This window comes from Bufo bufo, chromosome 1 (assembly GCF_905171765.1).
Source record: "Bufo bufo chromosome 1, aBufBuf1.1, whole genome shotgun sequence".
NCBI lineage: Eukaryota > Metazoa > Chordata > Amphibia > Anura > Bufonidae > Bufo > Bufo bufo.
In genome coordinates this window covers 617,759,591-617,784,900 of record NC_053389.1, presented here as the reverse complement: position 1 = coordinate 617,784,900, position 25,310 = coordinate 617,759,591, and the positions used below count along the sequence as shown (strand labels likewise).

General features: G+C 43.1%; 1 protein-coding gene and 1 long non-coding RNA gene across 2 annotated transcripts in view; one reads left to right on the top strand and one right to left on the bottom strand.

Moving 5' to 3' along the window:
- The first annotated feature begins 673 nt into the window (after window positions 1-673).
- RORA (RAR related orphan receptor A) overlaps window positions 674-25,310 on the top strand; it is a 520,597-nt gene continuing 495,960 nt past the window's right edge. The window contains exon 1 of the mRNA XM_040413736.1: window positions 674-925. Coding sequence (XP_040269670.1) covers window positions 769-925 — 157 coding nt within the window. The 5' untranslated portion in view covers window positions 674-768. The remainder of the gene's footprint in view (window positions 926-25,310) is intronic.
- LOC120985669 lies at window positions 6,694-21,775 on the bottom strand. The gene is made up of 3 exons (XR_005775568.1): window positions 21,765-21,775; window positions 7,512-7,521; window positions 6,694-6,878 (listed from the first exon to the last, which is right to left on the bottom strand). It is a non-coding gene; the product is annotated as an uncharacterized LOC120985669 (long non-coding RNA).

Sequence of the window (25,310 nt, the reverse complement as noted above, 5' to 3'; positions counted from 1 at the left end):
TTGTCAGCACATTCAACTATGTAAAGAACAAAGTATTTCAGAAAAATATTTAATTAATTCAGATCTAGGATGTGTTATTTTTGTGTTCCCTTTATTTTTTTGAGCAGTGTATATATATATATATATAGAGAGAGAGAGAGACAGAGAGAGAGACAGAGAGCGCATTTAACATAAAGGGCATCCTACATAAAGATCATTGAGTATTATATTTTGTCACAATCTTAAAAAGTCTGTTTATATCTATCCCGGTTCCTGAATGGCACATCAGACTAGGTAAATATACTGTATTTCTGCATATATTAGTACATAACTAGGCAGATTATACATTCTCAGGGAAACACATTTCCTATGATCACTTATGTAAAATACCAATTTCTATTTACTTGATAGAAAGGAAAAACTCAATAACTTTTTTGGTTTTCGGTGGCAGTGCTGCGCCTCATCAGCATGTTCCTGTGCATTAGGCGCCTGTGACATGCACTGTCTTGGTGCACAGACATTTAAACTGTCTGTGTATACATGTGTTCTTCCATAATCAGTCCCAGCACTTCTCTTCGCTTCCCTCCAGCGCTGTCAGTGGCCACATGTGGTAACTGCTCTTATCTCACACTCTTTTCCCTGTGTCTCTCTCCCTCCTTCCTTTCCTTACCATAGAGTTGCATTGACACAGAGACAGAGGGAGTCTATGAGCCTCCTCCCAGCAATATCTAACATTGGGGGGGATCCTGATCCTCAAGACCCTACTACATCATTCTTTTGGGGGGAATAATGGATCCTTGTTCTCCTGCAAGCCCTGATCCGGCTTTGGAAACAGAAATCAGCAAGCCAGCCCCCCAGCCCAGAGACCCCCAGGAACCTGCAAGAAGAGGGGATCATACAGGAGCTGCAGGAAGACACAGCTACCCTATAACCACCACCAACAGAGGTACCATCTCCAAACCAGTGTGGGTTTCGATGGTGGGGAAGGGGGGGACGGGGACAGCGAGATGTGGCAGAGGCAATCTGGGGTTTTCATTCCACATTCATGGAGGGAGATAGAAGCAGGGATAGGAGACAGCAGAGCAGCCTTGGAAAACTTTGACAGCTTTTTTTTGTGGGAAGGAGGGGTGTTAATTAACCTCTTCAGCTCTGAAGCCATCATGCAGCCCTGCATTCAGTAGCATTCATTTTAGTAGGTGCGGCATTTGCAGAAAGTACAGAAAAGTTTGAATTGCAATGATTTCCACTGACAGATGCAATAATGCTAGCAGGGGTTTGGTTTGACCTGGGTACCACTCCTCCTGATTCCTCTTCCCCTGCTCCATCACATCGCCTTTCCCCACTCTAAAGTCAGTACAAAGCATGGGGGTCAGGTACAGTGCAACTACTTTCCGTTCTTACCGCCAGCGAATGAATGGCAGTAACCCCTTAAACACTGGACAATTTGACAACCTATGGGAGGCTATGGGTGCTATCTTATGAATTATAAAGGCTAACCCTGCAGATTCCAGAGGGCGCAAGAAAGCCTGTACTTTGAGTTAGAATTTGAAGGGTTAATGCACATCGGTATTATCTCTGTGTGGCTCGCTGTTCAGTCTTTTTTTTTTTTTTTTTTTGGGGGTTTTCATTAATATTATTATTTTTTCCTCCATAAAGGATTAAGGGTTAACCCTGTGCGGCTTTGATGGCAATGGTGCATTTGATTATAGTAGTGCGAGAAGGCTTGACTGTGTTTTAAGTAGTAAGCGCAGTGGGTTATGTAATATGTAATTACATTTATATGATAATTATATGTAGTGTTATTCAAGGAGATTATTCAGGATAGATAGGTGTGTAGTACATTTCGTGCCGGGACAAAATCAAATATGGCAACGTAAATCTCTTCAGGTGTCATATGTAAACTATATCCACATTTGGCTGAGGGACTGATCCCACCGTTCTGTGAGTGCGTGATAATCAAGTGCAACGCGCTGTTTTTCTCCATTGTAGAATGTTAAATGGGATGCAAAAAGTGTTTTTTTTTTTTTATAACTTGTAAATTCGGAAAGTGTTGGAAGCATTGTACGTGACATATTTCCCATTGGAATAGCTTATTTTACACGTGATATCGGCACAGAGCACTGGGAAGAATGAGCAGCTTTGTGAAAGTTGATATTGTCGCATACTTTGATATTTTTTGTGTTTCAGGAGGACTCAAACTCAGCTGTTAAAAGTCACTCTTTTTTCAAACTTTTTAAAATTTCAACCCCAGTCTGCTGTATCTGTGGAAAAAAAACATACCTGTTCCCAGCCGCTCCAGCAGTCCAGCTCCTGCATTGGACAGATGTGGTCACATGCCCTGCTGCAACCAATGGCCGCCCTCAGCGTTGATATGTCCTAAAGGAGCATGTCACTGCTGGGTCACATGCCACTTGGGGACATGAGCTAGTCATTGGCTGCAGCAGAGCATGTGACCCTGTCCATCTGGAGGTTTATAGACAGGTAGCTGGAAGCAGAGGAGCATGGTTTTTTCACAGGTACACGGGTTGAAAAAAGTAAAAAAAAAAAAAAAAGCTGGACAACCCCTTTAAGTGCTATTGTATATTACCTGTCACCACCAAAGGCTACGGTTTGAGTGACCCTTTAAGATGTTCTTAAGACAATGTGAAGAAAATTCTCAGTAATTTGGAAGACCGTTGGCCATAATGATATTGACTCCTCACATATACATGAGAGGTTATAACCTTGTGTCCTTTACTTTGATGTGCTGTGTAAAATGTAGGTTTAAGATGGTGACAAGGCCTGCTACATACACAGCCTAAAATCCCAGCTAAGGATACAAGGAAAGAACTGTAGGTTGTCCTGTCACAAGAACCAGCAAGCCAGAGATATTGTGCAGCATTAGTGCCACCGATCCTACGTGATGGTCCTGGCCAAAAGGTCCACCCAGGATGCTGGTTGTGATCCAAATATGTACTCTCTCATCAGGGGAGGACACTGACAACACAGGCCCCAGTGTGAGAACTTTATGTATGACTTTTCTCACCTCAGTGGCACCTACCGTATACACATTGGACCCACTCTGCACACATTACACACACCACTCTTAATACCCTCTTATGCATCGACGTGTTTCACATTCGCCGTATATTGGCAGTATTATCATTACTCCCTACAAATGTATGCCGGACATATTACAGGGAAACTATGGTAGTGCATGCATCAGAATTGTCTCAAAAGTTGCTGTAAAATATTTAATATGAGGGAGGCACATCTTCATTGCTCCTTAAAATAAAATCTGCTGATTCCTTAATTTTACTGTCTGGCTCCGCGCCGTTCATTTGCAGTGAACAGACACACAGGCCTCAGGTGAGGCAGGAGCTGAAAAGACATGGACAATGAAAAGGACAAGCATATACAGAAATTTCGGTCATTTTTCATTTAGAATTTTTGCCTCATGTATGCCCTTTTCATGTGTGCTCTTCAAAGACACTTTTACACCATGTGAGGTGTAGTCCTGTTCAGTTCCCTGTCTGATGAGCCCAAAGGATGGACTGAGGAACCACCAAAAGAAGAAGACAAAACATGAATTCGAAAAAGCTGACTATGGACGTAACGTACACATCTGATAATATATAGCAATCCGTATCTACAAAAATAAAATAGGATTCTATTCTACTTAGGCTGAGTTCACACTTCAGTTATTTGGTCGGTTATTTCCATTCGTTATTATGAGCCAAAACCAGGTGCGGGTCAAAAACACAGAACAGGTGCAGATCTTTCCATTATACCTGATCTGTGTGGTCAGTACCAGTACCAGAACTACCTACCTATCTATTAAAGGGGTTTCCCCATCACAGACAATGGGGGCATATCGCTAGGATATGCCCCCATTGTCTGATAGGTGCAAGTCCCATCTCTGGGACCTGCACCCACACCGGGAACGGAGGGGGGGAAAGGTGGTGGAGGGTGCATACCCAGCGGCCCTCCATTCATTTCTGTGGAGCCGCCGAAAATAGCCAAGCACTGGTCACCACTCTCCCCGCTCCATTCTCAGCATAGGTGCGGGTCCCAGAGGTGGAATAACCCTTTAAGTGTAGTTATATGACTGATGAAGCCTTATAATTTGTCAAATGACCACTCTCCGCACCTGTTGGGTTCCCCATGCAGTTTTCCTTGGACTAGTATATCCTGCAATCCAATGTTGTATAATGTATTAGTGATGCAGTCATAGAATATTATAATAATACTACGGATAAGAATAATTATTATAATCGGAGATCCTGGATGACCAGATCTCATTAAATGTGTCCACTCATGTGTCTGGCCAAACTGCAGGATTATACAGCTGGCCAATTTAAACAATTTCCTTGCAATCCTAATTCTTAACCTGTTGCACAAAATATATAACATGTGTATGAAGTAGGCATTAGGCATGTGAAGTGCCTTGTGCGCTGAGGCAAGCAGCGACAATAGAGTCCATGTGGCTCTGTATTACGGAGCTATATGCACTCCATGTGAAGCTGTGTGTGGCACCACATTACTTCATATTAACCTAATGTGTCTGTACCAAAAATCTGTCTGAAAAAGGGAATCAAAATGGCGCAATTTGGCGCATCTATGGTTTCTACAATTTTTTATGACATGTGTGACAAAGGGCAAGATTTAGCATAAAGTGGGTGGGACTTTTTGGGAAAGGGGCTGGGCCTATGCACCAAAATTTAGGCATAAAAAGCTGTTTAAAAGTAATCCAACCAATAAGTGGTAAAGAGTCAGTGTCTAAATGTCACGGATGATATTGCAGATAGCTGGAAGTTATGGATAAACATCTGACTGGCTTGATTCCAAACTAAGGAGCATAAAGGTGACCCCTGGAAAACCCTAAGAGCTCACCCTGACTGCTAAGCTCATACAAAGGTCTCAGAGGTAGACGATTGCATGCCCTCGTACCTAGACTGTGTGACACCTGAAAACCCTAAAATAGTGAGGGGACACGACCACCGGCTCCCTGCACTTAATACGGAGGGAGTCAGGGTCACCTAGAATCAAGCCAGCAAGTAAACACAATATAAGAAAGGACTTATCTGAACAAGCAGTAACAGAAGTCTCCAGCAGTGATCACTTCAATCCAGGAAGTAGTATAAACCGCAAAGTGAGGCAGTATGGGAGGGAATATAAAGGGAGGCAATTAGTGTGAATAGGTGAGAGCTGGGAGAAGGAAAGGAGATGACAAAGTGAAACCAAAACAAAGAACATCATGTAATAGGTACAGAAGAACGTCTGCCAGATCTTCTCAGAGAGCTGGCGGTCACACTATCCCTGCACCAGATTTAACATCCGGCCTTAGCCCCTGTGATAAACCTGGTGCAGGTCTAGCTAGACAGCCTAAGCTTACACCATCTACAGGATTAGTAAATCTGGGCCTATGTGTACAAGGATGTCTATGTTTTGGAGTGTTAGTTGGCCCTGGCCACAGCAAAAAAATGTATTAGTTACTACTAAGTTAAGGCCTCTTTACACGGCCCAGTGTTCAGACAGATTATCGTACAAACACTCGTTCGCGATCATCTGCTGCTGTAAAGGTGCCGCCGATTGCCCGATGAATTAACAAAATGCTTGTTCATCAGATAATAAGATCTTTGATGCAGACCCCTAAATAATTGTTTGCTGGCAGCAGATCGTGCCGTCTACACAGCCTCTGCCGCCAGCAAACAATAGTTCTGTATGAGGACGAGTGATGGCATTAGCGATCTCTCCATACTGAGGAGGAGATCACTGCATATAAATGTAGTGGTCTCCTCTATTGATGAGCAGGTGATTGCGAGGAAGGAACACTTCTTTCCTGACAATCATTTGCTCCATCGGGCCATATAAAGGTGTCTTTATTTGTTTTTGTTTTTAACTGAAAGGCATACATATATGGTGCCTTAAAAAGGTATTAAAACTTTTCCACATTTTTTCACGTTACATCCACAAACTTAAATATATTTTATTGGGATTTTATGTGATAGACCAACATAAACTGTCAAGTATGTGCGAAGTGAAAAGAAAATGACACGTGGTTTTCACATTTTTTAATAAATAAAATTCTGAAAAGTGTGGCATACATGAGTCAAAGGGCCACCTTTCGCTGCAGTTACAGCTCCAAGTCTTTTTGGGTATGTCTCCACCAGCTTTTCACATCTGGAGGCTGAAACTTTTGCCCATTCTTCTTTGTGAAATAACTCAAGTCAGATTGGATGGAGAGCTTCTGTGGACAACAATTTTCTAGGGATTTAGGTCTGGACTTTGACTGGATCATTCTAACACATGAGTATGCTTTGAGCTAAACCATTCCATCATAGCTCTATAGCAGGTTTACCTCCAGAATTGCCCTGTATTTAGCTGCTTTCATCTTCTTATCAACTCTGACCAGCTCCCCTGTCGCTGCTGAAGAAAAGCATCCCCACAGGATGATGCTTCCACCGCCATGTTTCATGGTGGGGATTGTGTGTTCATAGTGATGTGCAGTGTTAGTTTTCTGCCACACATAGCGTTTTGCATTTAGGCCAAAAAATATATCTTAGGTCTCATCTGACCAGAGCACCTTCTTCCACATGTTTGCTGTGTCTATTACAGGGATTTTCGCAAACTTCAAATGGGACTTCTTATGGCTTACTTTCAAAAATTGCTTTCTTCTTGCCACTCTTCCATAAAGGCCAAATTTGTGGAGTACACGAATAATAGCTATCCTGTGGACACATTCTCCTACCTGAGCTGTGGATCTCTGCAGCTCTTCCAGAGTGACCATAGGGCTCTTGGCTGCTACTCTAATTAGTACTCTCCTTGTCTGGGCTGTCAGTGTAGGTGAGCAGCCATGTCTTGGTAGGTTTGCAGTTGTGCCATACTCGTTCCATTTTCGGATGATGGATTGAACAGTGCTCTCTGAGATGTTCAGAGCTTGGAATATTTTTAAAAAACTAACCCTGCTTTACTCTTCTCCACAACTTTATCCCTGACCTGGCTGGTGTGTTCCTCGGTTTTCATGATGCTGTTTTATCACTAATGTTCTAACAGAACAGCTGTAGTTATCCTGAAAATAAATTACACACAGATGGACTCTGTTGACTAATTAGGGGACTTCTGAAGGCAATTGATCACACTGGATTTTAATTAGGGGTACATGGGGCTGAATAAAAATGCACCCCACACTTTTCATATTTTTATTTATTGTACATCCTACCGCTATATCTCCCAGTCCCCAGCATGCAGAAGTATGTTCAGCTTGGCCTACTGCATTCTCAGTAGGAAGAGGGGAGGAAACCAGTATCAGAGACTTCTAGTGGTGGTTTATCTCCATGAGAACAAAAGGATTGAGCCTGTTGAAATCTAACTTCCCAATCCTTATCTGACATCTGCTTTTACGGGAGAGTCAGGAGACCCCCCCCCCCCCCCCCATACACATATAGTTAGGTTGTCGTAATGAAAATGGCATGTTTTGCAACATTAATCTATGTATGTGTATGGCCAACTTAAGCCAAGAACTTCTGAAGCATGGAAGTACTTTGAATAACATATTTTTGCCTCTAGTCAGTTCAAGGAGCCTCTTAACGGGACTGGCTCCTTTTACATTTCTCCTCCATAAGCTGAACTAACGAGATTGAACACACTAAATGATCCTTCAATCAATCAGTCAGACAGAAGAAGCACTCCTGACTTCTTACATATAGGGCTCTAAGATGTCATGGACCCAGGAGTGTGTCATATGACCTCTTTTGATTCAAAATGGCCTTGAAGGGTGATAAAGTAGAACGCATAGGTGGCACGCTCTCATTTTGTCATTAGGGCATCTGATGTAAAGGTGAGAGTCCCGTTCACTTGTTTCTTTTATATTTTGATACTGGCTATATTGTACATGTATGTTCTGAAGGTTGTCATTGCATTTATGGTAGCTGTCCTATTCAGTGTTCATGTTGAGCTTTTCTTGAAAGAAATTGAATACTTCAATGAACTGTGAGGTTCCGCATCCTGGTTGAAGAAATACCAGAACAGGGATGAAATTTATAGACTTACACTGTTCAAAAACTTGGCAGAATGACTTGATCATTTTTAATAGGGGACTATACTCCTCACTTGAGGTCCACTGATGGCAGTAAAAGTGTAGTTCTTTGTAATGGTACTGCCACATGGTCAGGTTTCTGCATACAGTTTTGGAAGCCAAAATCAGGAGTGGATCATGAAAGGAGAGAATTTATAATAGACAGATACTGCTTCTACTCTTTTTCATATTCTCTGCTGGTTTTGGTTCCCAAAACTGCATGCAGAAACTTGACCATGTGGCTGTACCCTAGTATATTGAAACATGATACATTTTTCATAGTAAAAGTATGTCTACATGAATAAATGCTGTACTAAAATAGAGCATTCTGTAGGCCCAATAGGTTGGGACCATTTGCCTGTTGTTGCTGCTGCTGTTCGTTGCCCTCTCTCCTGTACACTGTAGTATAAGGAGGTGGAATAGTTTGTATAATAAATTATTACATAAGTTCCTGTCAGTTACGTGGGTAGCGTGGTGCAGCAATGCCAGCACATACCACTTACGTTAGCCTTTGCATCAATGTTTTAATCAAATATACTCCCACATTTCACTTAGTATATCTGTGACTCACATGCACTCTTTTTGATGCAAATTGCTTTCTCTTTGATGCAGCTCATTAAAAAAAGATGATTTTGACACTATTGGCATACTCCTAAAAAGCTGCATGTCTGTAGCTAAATGAGTAGCGACATTGTAATGTGTGGGTAATTTGTAAAGACCATCTGCGGTTTAGGGATTGTCACATATATATATATATATATATATATATATATAGCACCAATTAGATAAGGAGAGACTGGAGGAGTTAAGTGAATCCCTCATTGTCCAAACTACTGACTCTAATCATATATTCATAAGAAATAATTGTCCTCTCCATCCCTCAATAAATATGTTCCCGGCTTACAAATGATGTTTTCAGCTTTGTGCCATCCTCTGGTGTAGAAGTAGATTCACTCCTCTCTGTTGTTTCAGATATGTCTTTCCAGTCTAGAAAGAAGAGTTGAAGGGATGTGCCATGCATAGTGGGAAAAATAAGCCTGCAAGTTTAATTATTCCTATAAATAATGTATAAATCAGCTCCAGCTTTCAGAGAACGCTTGTCTTCTCGTGGCAAAAGGAAAAATATGATGCTTAACCCATTCATCCTGCATATTATTAAGAGGGTGGCTATATAGTTTGTAAAAGTGCATGTGCTCTGAGACTGTAAATTGTGCCAAATTGTAGTGCAGTTTGGCACATCTGAGTTTAAAGAAATTATCTGCGCCTAGCCTGAAAAGGGCATGGATTCACAGGAAAGGGCCATGGCCCAATATGCAACATTTAGTGCCAAAATTGCATCAAAGTTCTGTCTCAAAGCAAGCCAACCAATAGTTGGTATAAAGTTAGACAAACCAAATATATCATGAATTGGTACATATCTGGACCGCCTGCCTAAGTTTACCCCTTTTACAGCAGGAATGGGATTACAATTTTTAACATCAGGTTCCGTACCTGGCTGACAAAGATGAGTGTGTGGGGTGTAGCTAGGGTTGAGCGGTAAACCGGTGTCAGCGATATACCGCGGTATTAAGAAACAGCGATATGGCGATATCGCTGTTTCCTAATAACCGCTGTATTTTGTAACATATTAGAAACAGTCACGAGCGCTGACAGCTTCTAAATCTGTGTTCATCCTGCATAACAGTACTCACAACCACATTACTGCCTGCAGCACCCCCCCCCCCCCCCCCGGCTCCTCCTAGCTCCCCATATTCATGTCTCCGCCCAACAACATCGGAATCGGATAACAGCGAGCACAACAGCCAGGCGGGAGAGACGAGACCTTAAACACAGTAGCTGCCTCTATACAGTATAACGTCACCTTGTGGCTGCCCCCATACAGTATAATGTCTCCTTGTGGCTGCCCCACACAGTATAACGTCTCCTTGTGGCTGCCTCTATACAGTATAACGTCACCTTGTGGCTGCCCCCATTCAGTATAACGTCTCCTTGTGGCTGCCCCCCATACAGTATAACGTCTCCTTGTGGCTGCCCCCATACAGTATAACGTCTCCTTGTAGCTGCCTCTATACAGTATAACGTCACCTTGTGGCTGCCCCCATACAGTATAATGTCTCCTTGTGGCTGCCCCACACAGTATAATGTCACCTTGTGGCTGCCCCCATACAGTATAACGTCTCCTTGTGACTGCCCCGTACAGTATAATGTCTCCTTGTGGCTGCCCCTATACAGTATAATGTCTCCTTGTGGCTGCCCCCATACAGTATAATGTCACCTTGTAGCTGCCCCCATACAGTATAACGTCTCTTCGTGGCTGCCCTATACAGTATAATGTCTCCTTGTGGCTGCCCCCATACAGTATAACGTCTCCTTGTGGCTGCCCCCATACAGTGTAACGTCTCCTTGTAGCTGCCTCTATACAGTATAACGTCACCTTGTGGCTGCCCCCATACAGTATAAAGTCTCCTTGTGGCTGCCCCACACAGTATAATGTCACCTTGTGGCTGCCCCCATAGAGTATAACGTCTCCTTGTGACTGCCCCAGTACAGTATAATGTCTCCTTGTGGCTGCCCCTATACAGTATAATGTCTCCTTGTGGCTGCCCCCATACAGTATAATGTCTCCTTGTGGCTGCCCCTATACAGTATAATGTCTCCTTGTGGCTGCCCCTATACAGTATAATGTCTCCTTTTGACTGCCCCCGTACAGTATAATGTCTCCTTGTGGCTGCCCCTATACAGTATAATGTCTCCTTGTGGCTGCCCCCATACAGTATAATGTCTCCTTGTGGCCCCGTACAGTATAATGTCTCCTTGTGGCTGCCCCTATACAGTATAATGTCTCCTTGTGGCTGCCCCCATACAGTATAACGTCTCCTTGTGGCTGCCCCCATACAGTATAAAGTCTCCTTGTGGCTGCCCCACACAGTATAATGTCACCTTGTGGCTGCCCCCATAGAGTATAACGTCTCCTTGTGACTGCCCCAGTACAGTATAATGTCTCCTTGTGGCTGCCCCTATACAGTATAATGTCTCCTTGTGGCTGCCCCCATACAGTATAATGTCTCCTTGTGGCTGCCCCTATACAGTATAATGTCTCCTTGTGGCTGCCTCTATACAGTATAATGTCTCCTTTTGACTGCCCCCGTACAGTATAATGTCTCCTTGTGGCTGCCCCCATACAGTATAATGTCTCCTTGTGGCTGTCCCCATACAGTATAACGTCTCCTCGTGGCTGCCCTATACAGTATAATGTCTCCTTGTGGCTGCCCCCATACAGTATAACGTCTCCTTGTGGCTGCCCCCATACAGTATAACGTCTCCTTGTGGCTGCCCCCATACAGTATAATGTCTCCTTATGGCTGCCCCCATACAGTATAACGTTTCCTCGTGGCTGCCCCATACAGCATAATGTCTCCTTGTGGCTGCCCCAAACAGTATAACGTCTCCTTGTGGCTGCCCCCATACAGTGTAACGTCTCCTTGTGGCTGCCCCCATACAGTATAACGTCTCCTTGTAGCTGCCTCTATACAGTATAACGTCACCTTGTGGCTGCCACATACAGTATAATGTCTCCTTGTGGCTGCCCCCGTACTGTATAATGTCTCCTTGTGGCTGCCCCTATACAGTATAATGTCTCCTTGTGGCTGCCCCTATACAGTATAATGTCTCCTTGTGGCTTCCCCCATACAGTATAATGTTTCCTTGTGGCTGTCAAACAAAAAATGGATGGTAGGACAGCACCACTTACTTGAAAACATTCAGAAAAACTTTGCGGCGGTGCTCGTGGCGTCAGGTCTCGGCCTCAGAGACCCCCAAATTACCAGTGAAGATGAAAAAGGTCACGGCACTCCAGAAGCTAGTTCAATGTTCTTTAATCCACCAAATGTTCAGCAGCTGAACATTTGGTGGATTAAAGAACATTGAACTAGCTCCTTGTGGCTGCCCCTATACAGTATAATGTCTCCTTGTGGCTGCCCCCATACAGTATAACGTCTCCTTGTGGCTGCCCCCATACAGTATAACGTCTCCTTGTGGCTGCCCTCATACAATATAATGTCTCCTTTTGGCTGCCCCCATACAGTATAACGTTTCCTCATGGCTGCCCCATACAGCATAATGTCTCCTTGTGGCTGCCCCAAACAGTATATTGTCTCCTTGTGGCTGCCCCCATACAGTGTAACGTCTCATTATGGCTGCCCCCATACAGTATAACGTCTCCCTTTGGCCCCCATACAGTATAACATCTTCTTGTGGCTGCCCCTATACAGTATAATGTCACCTTGTGGCTGCCCCACACAGTATAATGTCACCTTGTGGCCCCCACACAGTATAATGTCACCTTGTGGCTGCCCCATACAGTATAATGTCTCCTTGTGGCCCCCACACAGTATAATGTCACCTTGTGGCCCCCATACAGTATAATGTCACCTTGTGGCTGTCCCATACAGTATAATGTTTTCTTGAGGCCCCCACATAGTATAATGTCACCTTGTGGCCCCCATACAGTATAATGTCACCTTGTGGCCCCCATACAGTATAATGTCTCCTTGTGGCTGCCCCACACAGTATAATGTCTCCTTGTGGTTTTTCTTTTTTAAATGGGTATTTATCGCGATATATATCGTTATCGCGTTAAATTTCTTAATATCGTTATCGTTTGAATATTTTTGATATCGCCCACCCCTCGGTGTAGCATGCTGTGTAGAATTATGCCTAGCTTAAAGGGAATCTGTCAGCAGATTTGTACCTATAACACTGGCTAACCTGCTTGGCATCTGAAGGCATCTGTGTTGGTCCCATGTTCATATGTTCCCACATTGCTGAGAAGAATTAAATAGTTATATATGCAAATGAGCCTCTAGGAGCAACAGGGGCGTTACCATTACATCTCGAGGCTCGGCTCTCTCTGAAACTTCTGCGCCCTCTCCACTTTGATTGACATGGCCAAGCATTATGTTTTTACTGCCTGGCCCTGTCAATCAAAGTGCAGAGTGTGTGGCAGATGCAGAGAGAGCTGAGCCTCTAGGAGTAATGACAACGCCCCCCTTGCTCCTAGAGGCTCATTTGAATATATTAAAGCATAATTTTTCTCAGCAATACAGGCACATATGAACATGGGACCAACACTGATGCCTTCAGCTGCCAAGTGCACATGTAACAGGTCAGCCAGTTTCATAGGTACAAATTTGCTGACAGATGCCCTTTAAAGAATAAATATAAGTATTCCAGTATTCCAGATTTGCTATATAATAATACGGGAACTACAAAAAATATGCACAAAGAAATGCAGCACTGATGAGACGCAGTCAGAGGAGGAATACATTTATCTTTAGTCACTCACAAGTGATGTCTCCTCTGAACGGAGTCATCCACTTCCCTTTCCTTCTCCATCTGGACCAGACCATCATAATGACTTCTGAACATAACTCATCGCTGCAGAGTTTTCTTCCAGATGTGTTCATATAATAATGTTTGCTGGCTTGCTGCTGTTTCCTACTCCTATATCAGCACAAACTCTTCACCGTGCCACACACTGTGCCCCCTGAATATAATTACCGCTACATCAATATATTGTCATATACAGTATTACTGCCACAGCCTACCCTATTGAAAAACATGCCACTTACAGTAGCACACATATCACTCTCTGAAAGTCTCAGAGATAGGCCTCTTTCACACGGGCGTCCCGGGTGCATTGCGGGAAACCTGCGCGAGTGTGCACGCAATTTCAATCAGTTTTGACTGCGATTGCGTTGCGTTGTTCAGTTTTTTCCGCGAGAGTGCAATGCATTTTGCAGGCACGTGATAAAAAACTGAATGTGGTACCCAGACCCAAATTTCTTCACTGAAGTTCGGGTTTGGGTTCGGTGTTGTGTAGATTTTATTATTTTCCATTATAATATTGTTATAAGGGAAAATAATAGCATTCTCAATACAGAATGCTTAGTAAAATGTGCCTTGAGGGGTTAAAAAATAAAAAGAATTAACTCTCTTCATCCACTTGATCGCGCAGCCGGCATCGTCTTCTTTCTTCTTCCTTCAGGACCTGCAAAAGGACCTTTGATGACCTAATCGCGCTCACCATGTGGTGAGCGTGGTGACATCAGGGCAGGTCCTGCTGAATGAAGATAGAAGGATCTTCTATCTTCATTCAGAAGGACCTGTGCTGGCGTCACCGCGCTCACCACGTGGTGAGCATGATTACATCATCAAAGGTCCTTTTGCAGGTCCTGAAAGAATAAGAAAGAAGACGATGCCGGCTGCGCGATCAAGTGGATGAGGTGAGATAATTTTTCTATTTTTTAACCCCTCAAGGCACATTTTACTAAGCATTCTGTATTAAGAATGCTATTATTTTTCCTTCTAACAATGTTATAAGGGAAAATAATACAGTGAATAGACTTTAATGGGGTCCGGGGATGCTCATCCCTAGCAACCATGCTTGAAAATTGCAGATGCTTAATTTCTATGGGGCCTGTGTTGCGTGAAAGACGCAGAATATAGAACATGCTGCAATTTTCACGCAACGCACAAGTGATGCGTGAAAATCCCCGCTCATCTGCACAGCCCCATTGAAGTGAATGGGTCCGAAATCAGTGCGGGTGCAATGCGTTCACCTCACGCATTGCACCCGCGCGGAAAACTCGCCCGTGCGAAAGGGGTCTATTTCTGTCAAATATTGTGCCCCTGACAACATTTCTGCCAGATATAGCGCCCTCTGACAATTTTTGCTACATATTGTGCCCCTGTTCCTGTGCTGTCTTCTTGAAATGCAGGTCAGGACTATTCTGGCCAAGCCCCTGCCGAATGGTGCAGGTGCCTTGCCTGTGTCACACAGAAAGCACTAAACGGTAAAGCAGGGAGCTCAGAAGGGGTCCTTTGTACCCATTCGTGTCACTGTCATGCTCAACTGCATCCATATCCTAAGAACATGGATACAGTTGACTGCAGGATTGGGGGATCAGAACTGTATCCCTCTTCTCCCTGGTTCTGGGAACCAGCTTTTGTTTTACCAACCGTTTTGGGAGATCTGGAGAGAACCAACCGATTCCCACCCTTGCTATATAGGATTAGTACACCTGCCCCCAACTTATTGCCCCCTGACTGTGATAAGTGCTTTGCCACAAGGATCTTTATACTGAATTCCTAGGAGACACGGAAGGCTCTTCACTGAAGATTTTATAGAGAGTACAACGCAACGGTCAGCAGGAATTATGGCTACCATATGTCTGGACAATACAGAGAATAGTAATACTCTAAAAAAACAAAACAACCTTTACTTCAAAGAGTAAAATTTGGCTGATTAACAAATATTACAAATGTTGCCTTTAAAGAGGATCCATCCTATTTAAAGGGAGCCTGTCACACTGAACTCGCAGTCCTATCTGCCAGCTACAGTTTGCAGAGCAGCAATTTATTGACATTTATTCTTTCTATTCCCAGTCCAGTGAGCAGTCCTGATCAATGATTGACAACTATGTATGTGTCCATGCTTATACAAGAAAGGCTGGCGATCATTGAGTGAAACCACCCACTGGAAAAAGTAGATATCAATAAATTACAAGTTTTACTTAAAGGGGTTTTCCCCTTAGATACTAATGACCTCTGGTTAGGTCATTAGTATCTAAACGGTTGGAGTCCGACACCCGGGACCCCAGCTGTTTAAGAAGGTAGCGACGCTCGCAGTAATGCCACAACCTTCTCTCAGTCACCAAGAACAGCGTTGTACATTGTATAGCAGATGTGCTTCGTATCACGCTCAGCCCCATTCAATGGGGCTGAGCTGCGCCTAGGCCATGTAACTGATGAACGTGACATCACATTGCCTAGGAAAAGCTGGAGAAGGCCACGGCGCAACTGAGAGACTGCCTTCTCAAACAGTTAATCGTTGGAAGTCCCGGGTGTCGGACCCCCACTGATCAGATACTGGTGACCTATTCCTGAGGATAGGTCATCAGTATAAACCTCCTGGAAAACTCCTTTAAATGTTTTCCCACAAATGATATATCAATCTGCTCAGCTCCTCCTGCTCTATTACATGCTGCCTGTAGATTGGATAGCATTTTCATAGTGTCAAGTTTTTTTTTTATTGGTTCACATAGGGGTACTGTACTCCCTAAACATCTCCATCTCTCAAGTTCCTGCTGAAGGAGCTGCTCAAAGATACAGTATGTACGAAGAAGTACTTCCCACTAGACCAGTCAGCCAGTCTTTTCCTTTATTGGACTGCTAAGTACGTGATCCCATCCCAGTCAATCAGCGGATCTTTTCAGTTATGGTAGGACTAGATTTTATGGCTGGCGGGAAGTTGAGAAGCAGCCGTGATGCAGCCAGTATCTGCAGACCATGCAAGCTACAGCTTTTTTAATATAGATTATTATAAATTGATTATTAATCAGTTGCTAATTGTTAATGACCATGCTGTTTCATGCATCATGGTCCTATCTCAACCATCCATCTGCCACCATGTCTAATCCTACCCTTACAAGTGTCTTAATACTATCCAATCATCGAGAGGGATGTGTTAGAACAAGCCTTTAAATGCGAATAGTAGCATGCATAGGCTTCAGAAACCCCATTCACATGTATGGAAGAGAATTTCCGGAGCCAAACTTGTGCAACAAATCTATCTCATGACCATATGCTAGTTCTTTGCTGCTGAAACTTTCAAGGGGACTTGCTGGGGTTTTGAAGGAAATCATAAATATGTATAAAGGTAGAAGAGCACATTATGTGCTGTAAGTGTGTAATGAAAGGTCTCTAGCACTGATCTTGGGAATCCGTTGAATATTTGTTTTTCCCCCCTTCGTCCATGGATGGAGAACAAGTGCATGGTCTTACGTTTCAGCTACATGTGGCGCTTGCACTTTTATGTTTCTGCAGTGTAAGAGGAGGCAAATACCTCTGATGTGTCATTCTTCCTCTGCTCAGCAGGCATAAATATCTTGGAATTAGACAGAAAATCTTAATGCAGCTAGATAATTAAGCATACGGAATGATGGACTCCATCTGTCAAGCAGAGTAAACATTAGCACGTGTGCAAAGGCCGCTGCCGTGACGTGTAAAAGCAAAGCAACATCGATGCATTCATATAATGGTAGAAAAAAAAAAGTCCTGAGTGTTTGGAGAATATTCTTCTGCTGCTCGGAGACATTACGGATTTTGTGAACTCTTTTGCTTTCAGACAATGCATCTGTTTTCCAAACTACATTTCATAGAGTTCTTAAATTATACCTTTTTTTTTGAACTGCAAAGAAATAGCAGAGAAGGACAATGCTGGCGTCTATGTAGTGCCCAGCAGTAAGGGCCACCTGCATATAGAGTATTGCTATATTAACAACAATTTTAAAGATGGCTGATGCAATATCAGGGGCTACAGACTGCACTAAAGAAGAGATTTAATATGGGCAATGTTTGAGAGGGAATTCAGCAAGCGGCATTCTGCTGAGATTCCTGGCTGATTCTCTTTCTGCAGGGGGAGAATTTAAGCCAGAGGGATTTGGGTGACTGAAATGCAGGATTTGGAAAAGCTGGTCTGTTATGTAACCAGGTTCAGGAGGGGAGAGAGACAGGAGGAGAGAGAAAGCAGGAGAGAAAGGAGGGGGAAGAGAAAAAGGGAGGGAATGAGGAAGACAGCAAGAGAAGAGGGAGACGGATTAGCAGCACATAGACTAATGTATATAAATAAATCCACCACGAAAGAGTGTGTGCATGCGTGTATGTATGTGCGTGTGTTGTATCATGTACATGTGCAATTATATGTTTATGTATGCATATACTATAAGCCTCACATCATCTATGTGTGCTTATGGAGAATGGTGAAATAGCTAATGGCAAAGCTGTTACAAAAGTCATAGACAAACATAATGACTTTCTCCTTCTAGAAATGAAATGTGCCAAAAGCAAAGATGATGCTAGCTAGCTCTGCCATATTCCCTCTTCCATACATGCATCCCTTCAAAGGCGGCTCTGTGGATCACATCGAATCATGTGATTGCCTTAAATAACTCAGCCTCTACTTCAGGATGCGCCCTTGAAATCATATACTTTTTTTTTTTTTCCCCGACTGTTTTTATTTTTTATTTTTTATAAACGGCTGGCAAAACCTCTTTTGCCCTAATCCTTTAGCTATTAAGACTATATAGATACAGATGTAGGAGGATGTAAAAGGGATTACGACACCCGGCCATCAACATACCGTATATATGCACGTTGTCTGTTTCCTACTTGTGACAGCGCTAGTCTCTGGGATCAACCATAACGCCTCAGCGGTAGCAGAAACAACTAAAATCTTATATTTCCCACCACTGGCAGAGAACAGTGACACATTCAGTAAAGCTGAAGTCTTGTGAAAGATAAATCCCAATATATTCATTCCCTCACACTAGGTAGACAGCAGCTGATGCTAAATCTGTGGAGCACACATTGGACATTTTATGTCTTCATTTTACCATGGGCTTGGAACTGCTATGTTTTTATTTAGAAGATATCAATTATTTTATGTCTTGACTTGAAAACCAAGCGGAAGGCCTTGTGCACGTCTGTGTGATGCCACTATTTTGTAGTCCCATAGTACAGATGCATGCCGAAGTCTATGTAATGCCCCCCTGCACATGTCTGTATGATGGCACAATTTTGCATGGAGTCTTACCCATGCACATATGAGTGTATGTGGTCCTTTGTACTGTTGCATGGGGAGCTTAGGACCCTAGAAGCAATGCTTCAAGTGTAGATTAACTCTGTCCATATGGCCCATGATAGAGCATGGTACGGCCATAGCCCCATAGGACAGATGCTTGCAGAAATCTATGTACATGCCTGTGAAGTATTCATGAGGCCTAAAGTAATACACCAAGTTTTAAGGCAGAATATAAGAATATAATATTAAACTGCATACATAACATTTGAATATAATATTTTTTATATAATGCTCTTTTTAACTATGGGGGTGGGGGTTCTAGTTTCTTGTGTGAACACCCACACCGGTCAGCAGAATACAGGCTGCCATTAAAATAAACATCTGCAAGCATTGTTCTGACAGCTCTGCAGCTCAGTTCTTGTGGCTTGGAAGATATTATTGGAGAGCTTAGTAAATACAGTCACCAGATCACTCATTCTGCAGCTGAACAGATGCAGAGCTTTGTGGGAGACTTTCCTGACCTTCTGGGAGCCTCCTTGATGAAAAATCTGAGACGGTGAGCAATTCTGATTTAACATCTATGTATTAGTATTCATGTAGAACAAGTCACCACTGCACCACCTTCAGATTTATTTTATGCACTTACAGTGCCTTGCAAAAGTATTCACCCCCCTTGACTATTTTCGTGTTTTGGTGCCTCACAACCTGGAATAAACATGGGTTGTTTGAGGATTTGCATCATTTAATTTACAGAACATGCCCACAACTTTGAAGATATATATATTTTTTTTATTGATAAGCAAACACAAATAGGACAAAATAACAGAAAAAGTCAATGTGCATAACTATTCACCCCCCTAAAGTCAACACTTTGTAGAGCCACCTTTTGCAGCAATCACAGCTCCAAGTCGCTTTGGATAAGTCTCTATTAGCTTGCCACATCTTACCACTGGGATTTTTGCCCATCCCTCCTTGCAAAACTGCTCCAGCTCCTTCAACTTGGATGGTTTGCGCTTGTGAGCAGCAATCTTTAAGTCTGACCACAGATTTTCTATTGGATTGAGATCCCGGCTTTGACTAGGCCATTCTAACACATTTACATGTTTCCCCTTAAACCACTCAATTGCTTTAGCAGTGTGTTTGGGGTCATTGTCCTGCTAGAAGGTGAACCTCTGTCATAGTCTCAAATCACGCACAGAGTGGTACAGGATTTGCTCAAGAATATCCCTGTATTTAGCACTGTAACGGACCGTTTCAGCAGACAAGGGGTTAAAATCCGTTTAGGCGATATGCCCCTTTCTGAGAGACAGGCACAGCTACTGCAGAACACCAAACTCCCGAACTGGATACAAAATAGCACTCCAAACTGGGACCTCACGAATAGCTGCTAGCAGACGAACAGGAATCAGCTTACACTCCTGGCAATCAGTCTCTAACAGCAGACAGTGGATCCCCCCAATAACGAGACAAGGCTCCGTGTTGAGGGTCAAGCAGTGGTCTGAGGTGCTGGCACACTTAGCCTGGTTTTTATTACAGTTGTTGAAAATACAGGTCCGCCCACAGGGTTTTGAAATACAACCAATCAATATGTTACAACACATACAATGTAAGTACAGCAACCAATCGTTCACGCCCCTAGGGGACCAGAAGGGAGACTGCAACACAGGACAGATATGTAGCAATTCAGGATACACAGAGACAATACATCCCCACAATGCATCATGGTTTCCTCCTCTCTGCCCTGTAGACACCCGAGGAGTAATCCAATTATCTCTCAAGACAAAGGGAAATCACCAATACACATGTGGGGACAACAGAACAGAAATCACCATTTAAACATACAATGTCACAACCCTTTTCAATACACAGACATTTAACATCCCAAAATGGCACGAATTAGACCAGGAGTTCAAGTTAGTTCAAGTCCTTTGTGAACAAATGAGGCCTGGCTGATGAGGGGGCCCATAATCCTGGGGCAAGAGGCCAGCAGCCAGGCCCCTCCAAAACCCAGTGGCGAGGTTGGTTTCGCCACAAGCACCATTCATCTTTCCCTCAACTCTGACCAGTTTCCCAGTCCCGGCTGCTGAAAAACATCCCCACAGCATGATGCTGCTACCACCTTGTTTCACTGTGGGGATGGTGTTCTTTGGGTGATGTGATGTGTTGGGTTTGCACTAGACATAGCGTTTTCTTTGATGGCCGAAAAGTTCAAGAGCACCTTCCTCCATACATTTTGGGAGTCTCCCACATGCCTTTTCGCAAACTCACAACGTGCCTTTTTGTTTTTAGCTGAAAGTAATGGCTTTCTTCTGGCCACTCTGCCATAAATCCCAACTCTATGGAGCGTACGGCTTATGTTCTAAACCATCACATAAAATTCATATTAACAAAACATTGAACTTAAGGCTGCAATGTAACAAAATACAAAAAAGTTAAGGGGGTAAATACTTTTGCAAGGCACTGTATATAGCACTACTATATTCCGCAGCGCTTTACAGACTTTGCATCGGGCTGTCCCCAATAGGGCTCCCAATCTAAGTGTTATATAGTACTACTATATCCTGCAGCGCTTCACAGACTTTGCATCAGGCTGTCCCCAATAGGGCTCACAATCTAAGTGTGTCTTTGGAGTGTAGGAGATAATCAGAGTACCAAGAGGAAACCCACACAAACACGGGGAGAACATACAAACTCCATGCAGATGCTGTCCTTGGTCAGATTCGAACCCAGGGCCACAATGAACCTAATTGGGTGGACTGAGGACCCACAAGATGCTGGTGCTCTGTAACCAATGGAGTGTCAGCTTCTTCTTTTTTTTTAAGTTAGTCCGCACCGGCTGTCATCTGCTGTGTACCTACTAGAGTTCCTATAGAGTTGGGAAGGGTTGAGGGTTGGGGAGAGTTTCGTGTATTTATCCGCTTTTTCTGTGTTATGGTTCTAGCTAGGTCGTAATTTTGTATTTGAAAATAATTAAAATATTATTATAAAAAAGAAGTTCCTGTAGACTAACATCAGCCTGCTACAGAGAGAAATAGTGTAGCATGAATATACGTTATAAAAACAGTTGAGTCACATTATTATGACCACTTCCTACTTTAAATGTCAGCAGCTCATGAAGGAAGTCACTTGAGGTGAGCTGGCTTGGTGGGTATATAAGGTCTGCAATGGGCTGCCTGCATAGAGGTGATTTCTCATAGTTGCAAAAAGTGATGTTTATTAGCTTTCAGGCCAAGGGTGGCAGTATATCTGAAACTGGGTGGTTTGTGAACTGTTTGTGCTGCTGTGGGGAGTGGACAAATGGCACCTTTGCAAATAAGAGAGGTGGAAACTGCAGAGAGCCATGTGCCATTAATGTGAGAGGTGAATTTTAGCTATGAAGGTGTTTGAGAGCGGATCGACACGCTACAGTGGAGAAGCTCATTGCCAAAATGAACCAGGGGGCAACCAGACGTGTGTCTTAAACAGCAGTTCAGTGAACCCTACTGCATATGAGGCTCTGAAGCAGATGGATGGTCTTTGCACTTCTGTTAATGAAGTTGCATCGGCAGAAAAGGCTTCAATTTTTTGCGGCAGTGTCAGAATTGGATCTTCGCTGATTGGCAGAGGGTTGTTTTCTCCCATGAGTCACGGTTTCTGCTTCATCGAATGGATGAATGTTGGCATTTCAGGTGAGAAACATCAGAGAACAAATACCCTGTGACCTTTCCTGGAAAAACAAAAGCTGGTGGTGGCAGTGTTATGGTCTGGGGAATGTTTTCATGGCATTCTCTAGGCCCACTCATCCATGAGGAAGGCACTCTTAACCTTTGGATATGAATTTATCCTTGAAGATTACGTATATCCATTCATGCTGATTTTCTTTCCTGGGGCAGATGGGACATGTCACATGGTTGAAAATGTCCAGCATTGGTTGGAAGATCATGAACAAGACTTCCAAGTACTACCCTTGCTTCCTAATTCCCCAGACTTGAACCCAGTTGAGCTGTAGAACCACCTTGATCTTCGTATTCGCTCTATGGATCCTCCCTCACTCACCCTTTAGCAGCTGTGAGATGCACTGCAGTCAGCATGGCTCCACATACCTGGGATAACCTACCAGGATCTCACTGAGTCACTCCCAGCCGGTATAGCTGCTGTCCATGCTGCACACGGCGGTTACTCAGCATATCGGCTGGTGGTCATAGTAATGTAACTCAACTGTGTAAATAATTCAGTTCTTTTATTAATATTCAGCTTAGGGACGCACAGATTTTCACACAAATTAAAATCACATAGTGACTTTAATTGTTGTTAACATTTACTTATCTTGTAATTCCTTTTCTTGCTTGGTAAAACATCTGTTAAAAATAAGAAAACAGAATACTGAATGAGATAGTGCTCTTATTTCATAGTTATTAGATTAAAGAGACAATTATGCATATAATATGAAAACGTGTAAGTGTACCCCATAATCAAAAAGGGTACTAAGGTATCAAAATGTTGTTAAATATTCAGGGCCAGATTTATCATTACACTTACATCTTACTCCACTTTTACATATGTCCAAAGTCACTTTTGGCTAACTCAGATTTATTAATGGTCCTTTAATACTGTGATAAATGTGGTTTGACGGTAACAGTTTATCCTTCAGTAAGCGGCTTTACAAAAGTCGCGCGTATTTATAAAAAAGTCGCATGTTCTATAAAAAATTCGCACAAGATAAGCATGGTCCTCACTGGAGTGAAATTGCGCAATTTTTTGCGACTTTTTAAATTGTTGCAATAGAAAATCTGTCTAGAGATTCATTTACAGAATAAAACACGCCCACTTTCAGAAAACTGCCGAGCATAGCGCAGAGCCAATAAAAGTTTGCGACTTTTATAGACTTTTTGCACAGTTTTAGAGATTGCTCAAAAATTTGCGACTTTTTCACTCCATTATTTTGACTTTAGCTAATGATAAATCTGGCCCTCAGTCTTTTACTTGGTACTTTGTTAAATGGGTTGTCCGGGTTCAGAGCTGAACCCGGACATACTCAGAATTTAGACCAGGCAGCCCCCCTGACAAGAGCATCAGAGCAGTTCATGCTCTTCTTTGCCCTGTGCTAAATCGCGCAGGACAAAGGCATTTTGTGGAGTTCCGGTGATGAACTGGGCTCTCCTTCGGGCTGCCAGGCGGAGGCTGCCTGGGTAAAATCATGGGTATGTCCGGGTTCAGCTCTGAAGTGGTTAAATGACTTGACTAAATAAAATAAATGATAAAACCAGTGCGGTACCTCTTGATTTCAGAGGTACAATCCATTCAAAATGGATGCAGTACTCTACTAGTAGGTACACCTGGAGGGTCTACATTCAGGACTACCACACACTTCATTATGTTACAGAAGACAGCCTAGACAGGAGAATAAAACCCAAGGCGGTCATTTCTTAAGCAGAAATATGCCTATATTAGGCGTATTTCTGGCGTAGAATGTCCTTTGCACCGCAATCTACTACTTTTCCCTGCTCACGGCAGGTCCAAAAAAGTGGGCGTGACATGGGTGGGGAAGGGGTGGTAGGCTTGTCTCATTTACCATGTTCTACGCTTGTTTTAGGCGTATAAGATGGTCGAAAAAGTAAGACAGCTAGGAAGCTGTCTTACATTTAGAAGCAGCAGTGGACCCGCCGAAGTTATGTAGAGGCCTACATAACTTTTCAGGTCTCTCCAGAGCTCCAGAAATGTTCATTTCCTGTTGGTAAGTGAATCTTATACCTAGTTTAATTAGTTTATGCCATATTTTAAACGTATGCAGTATCTGTAGGGGATGATTGGCGGGGTTTTATTAGGAACAAGAAAGGTGGTTCTTTGTCTTCCCGTATAAATGGAGTGCTGGTCGAGCATGTTTACTGGTGCTCCATTCACCACTGTGCAACTGCAGAAGATAAGGCAAGTACATTAAGACACAGGATCCCTGTTCTCGTGATCTGTGGGAGTCCCATTGCTCAGAACCCCACTAATCAGACTCTTATCCCATATCCTGTGGGCAAGGATAAGTTTAGAACTTGGTACAAACCTATTAATGTCCAGAGCACTCTACATCAATTTTTCATCAAGGAGCCTTCTGCAAGTACCATGTTTCATGACAGAAGTAGTGGTCATGATTGGTGCTAGGTTTTCTCCGGACATGCCAATCGACATTCAGAAAATCTTTTTTCTCAGAGTCTGAGAGTTGTTTAAGTGACATTTAGCAAACTCTAAATTTGCTTTTATGTGCCTAAAAACGCCTGTGGCTTGCAGGATATTTGAAATGGCAGCAGTAATGAAAGCTGGACATAGGATGGTTGCAAGGAGCAATTTTCTACTCGCAAACCAGATGACAATGGAAAAAAACTTCTCCTGCAGAGAGGCATCATACTTTTAATGTTACTTTAGAAAGCAACAAACTGGGTGCAGCATGGTCAGGTTGAAACACAGCTAACTTTGCTCTCCAGGAACCAATAGCTGTCTCATTTGTTCAGCTCTCAGACAGCTCTCGAAGCTTGCTTTAGCAGCACCTTCTTACACACAACAGATTGGCTCTGTGCTACTCCTGCAATGTGGCAAACTAACTTGGAGGGAAAACGGAGTTGATTTTAAATGCTTCTCAACATCTCACCTGTGGTTGACATGATCATG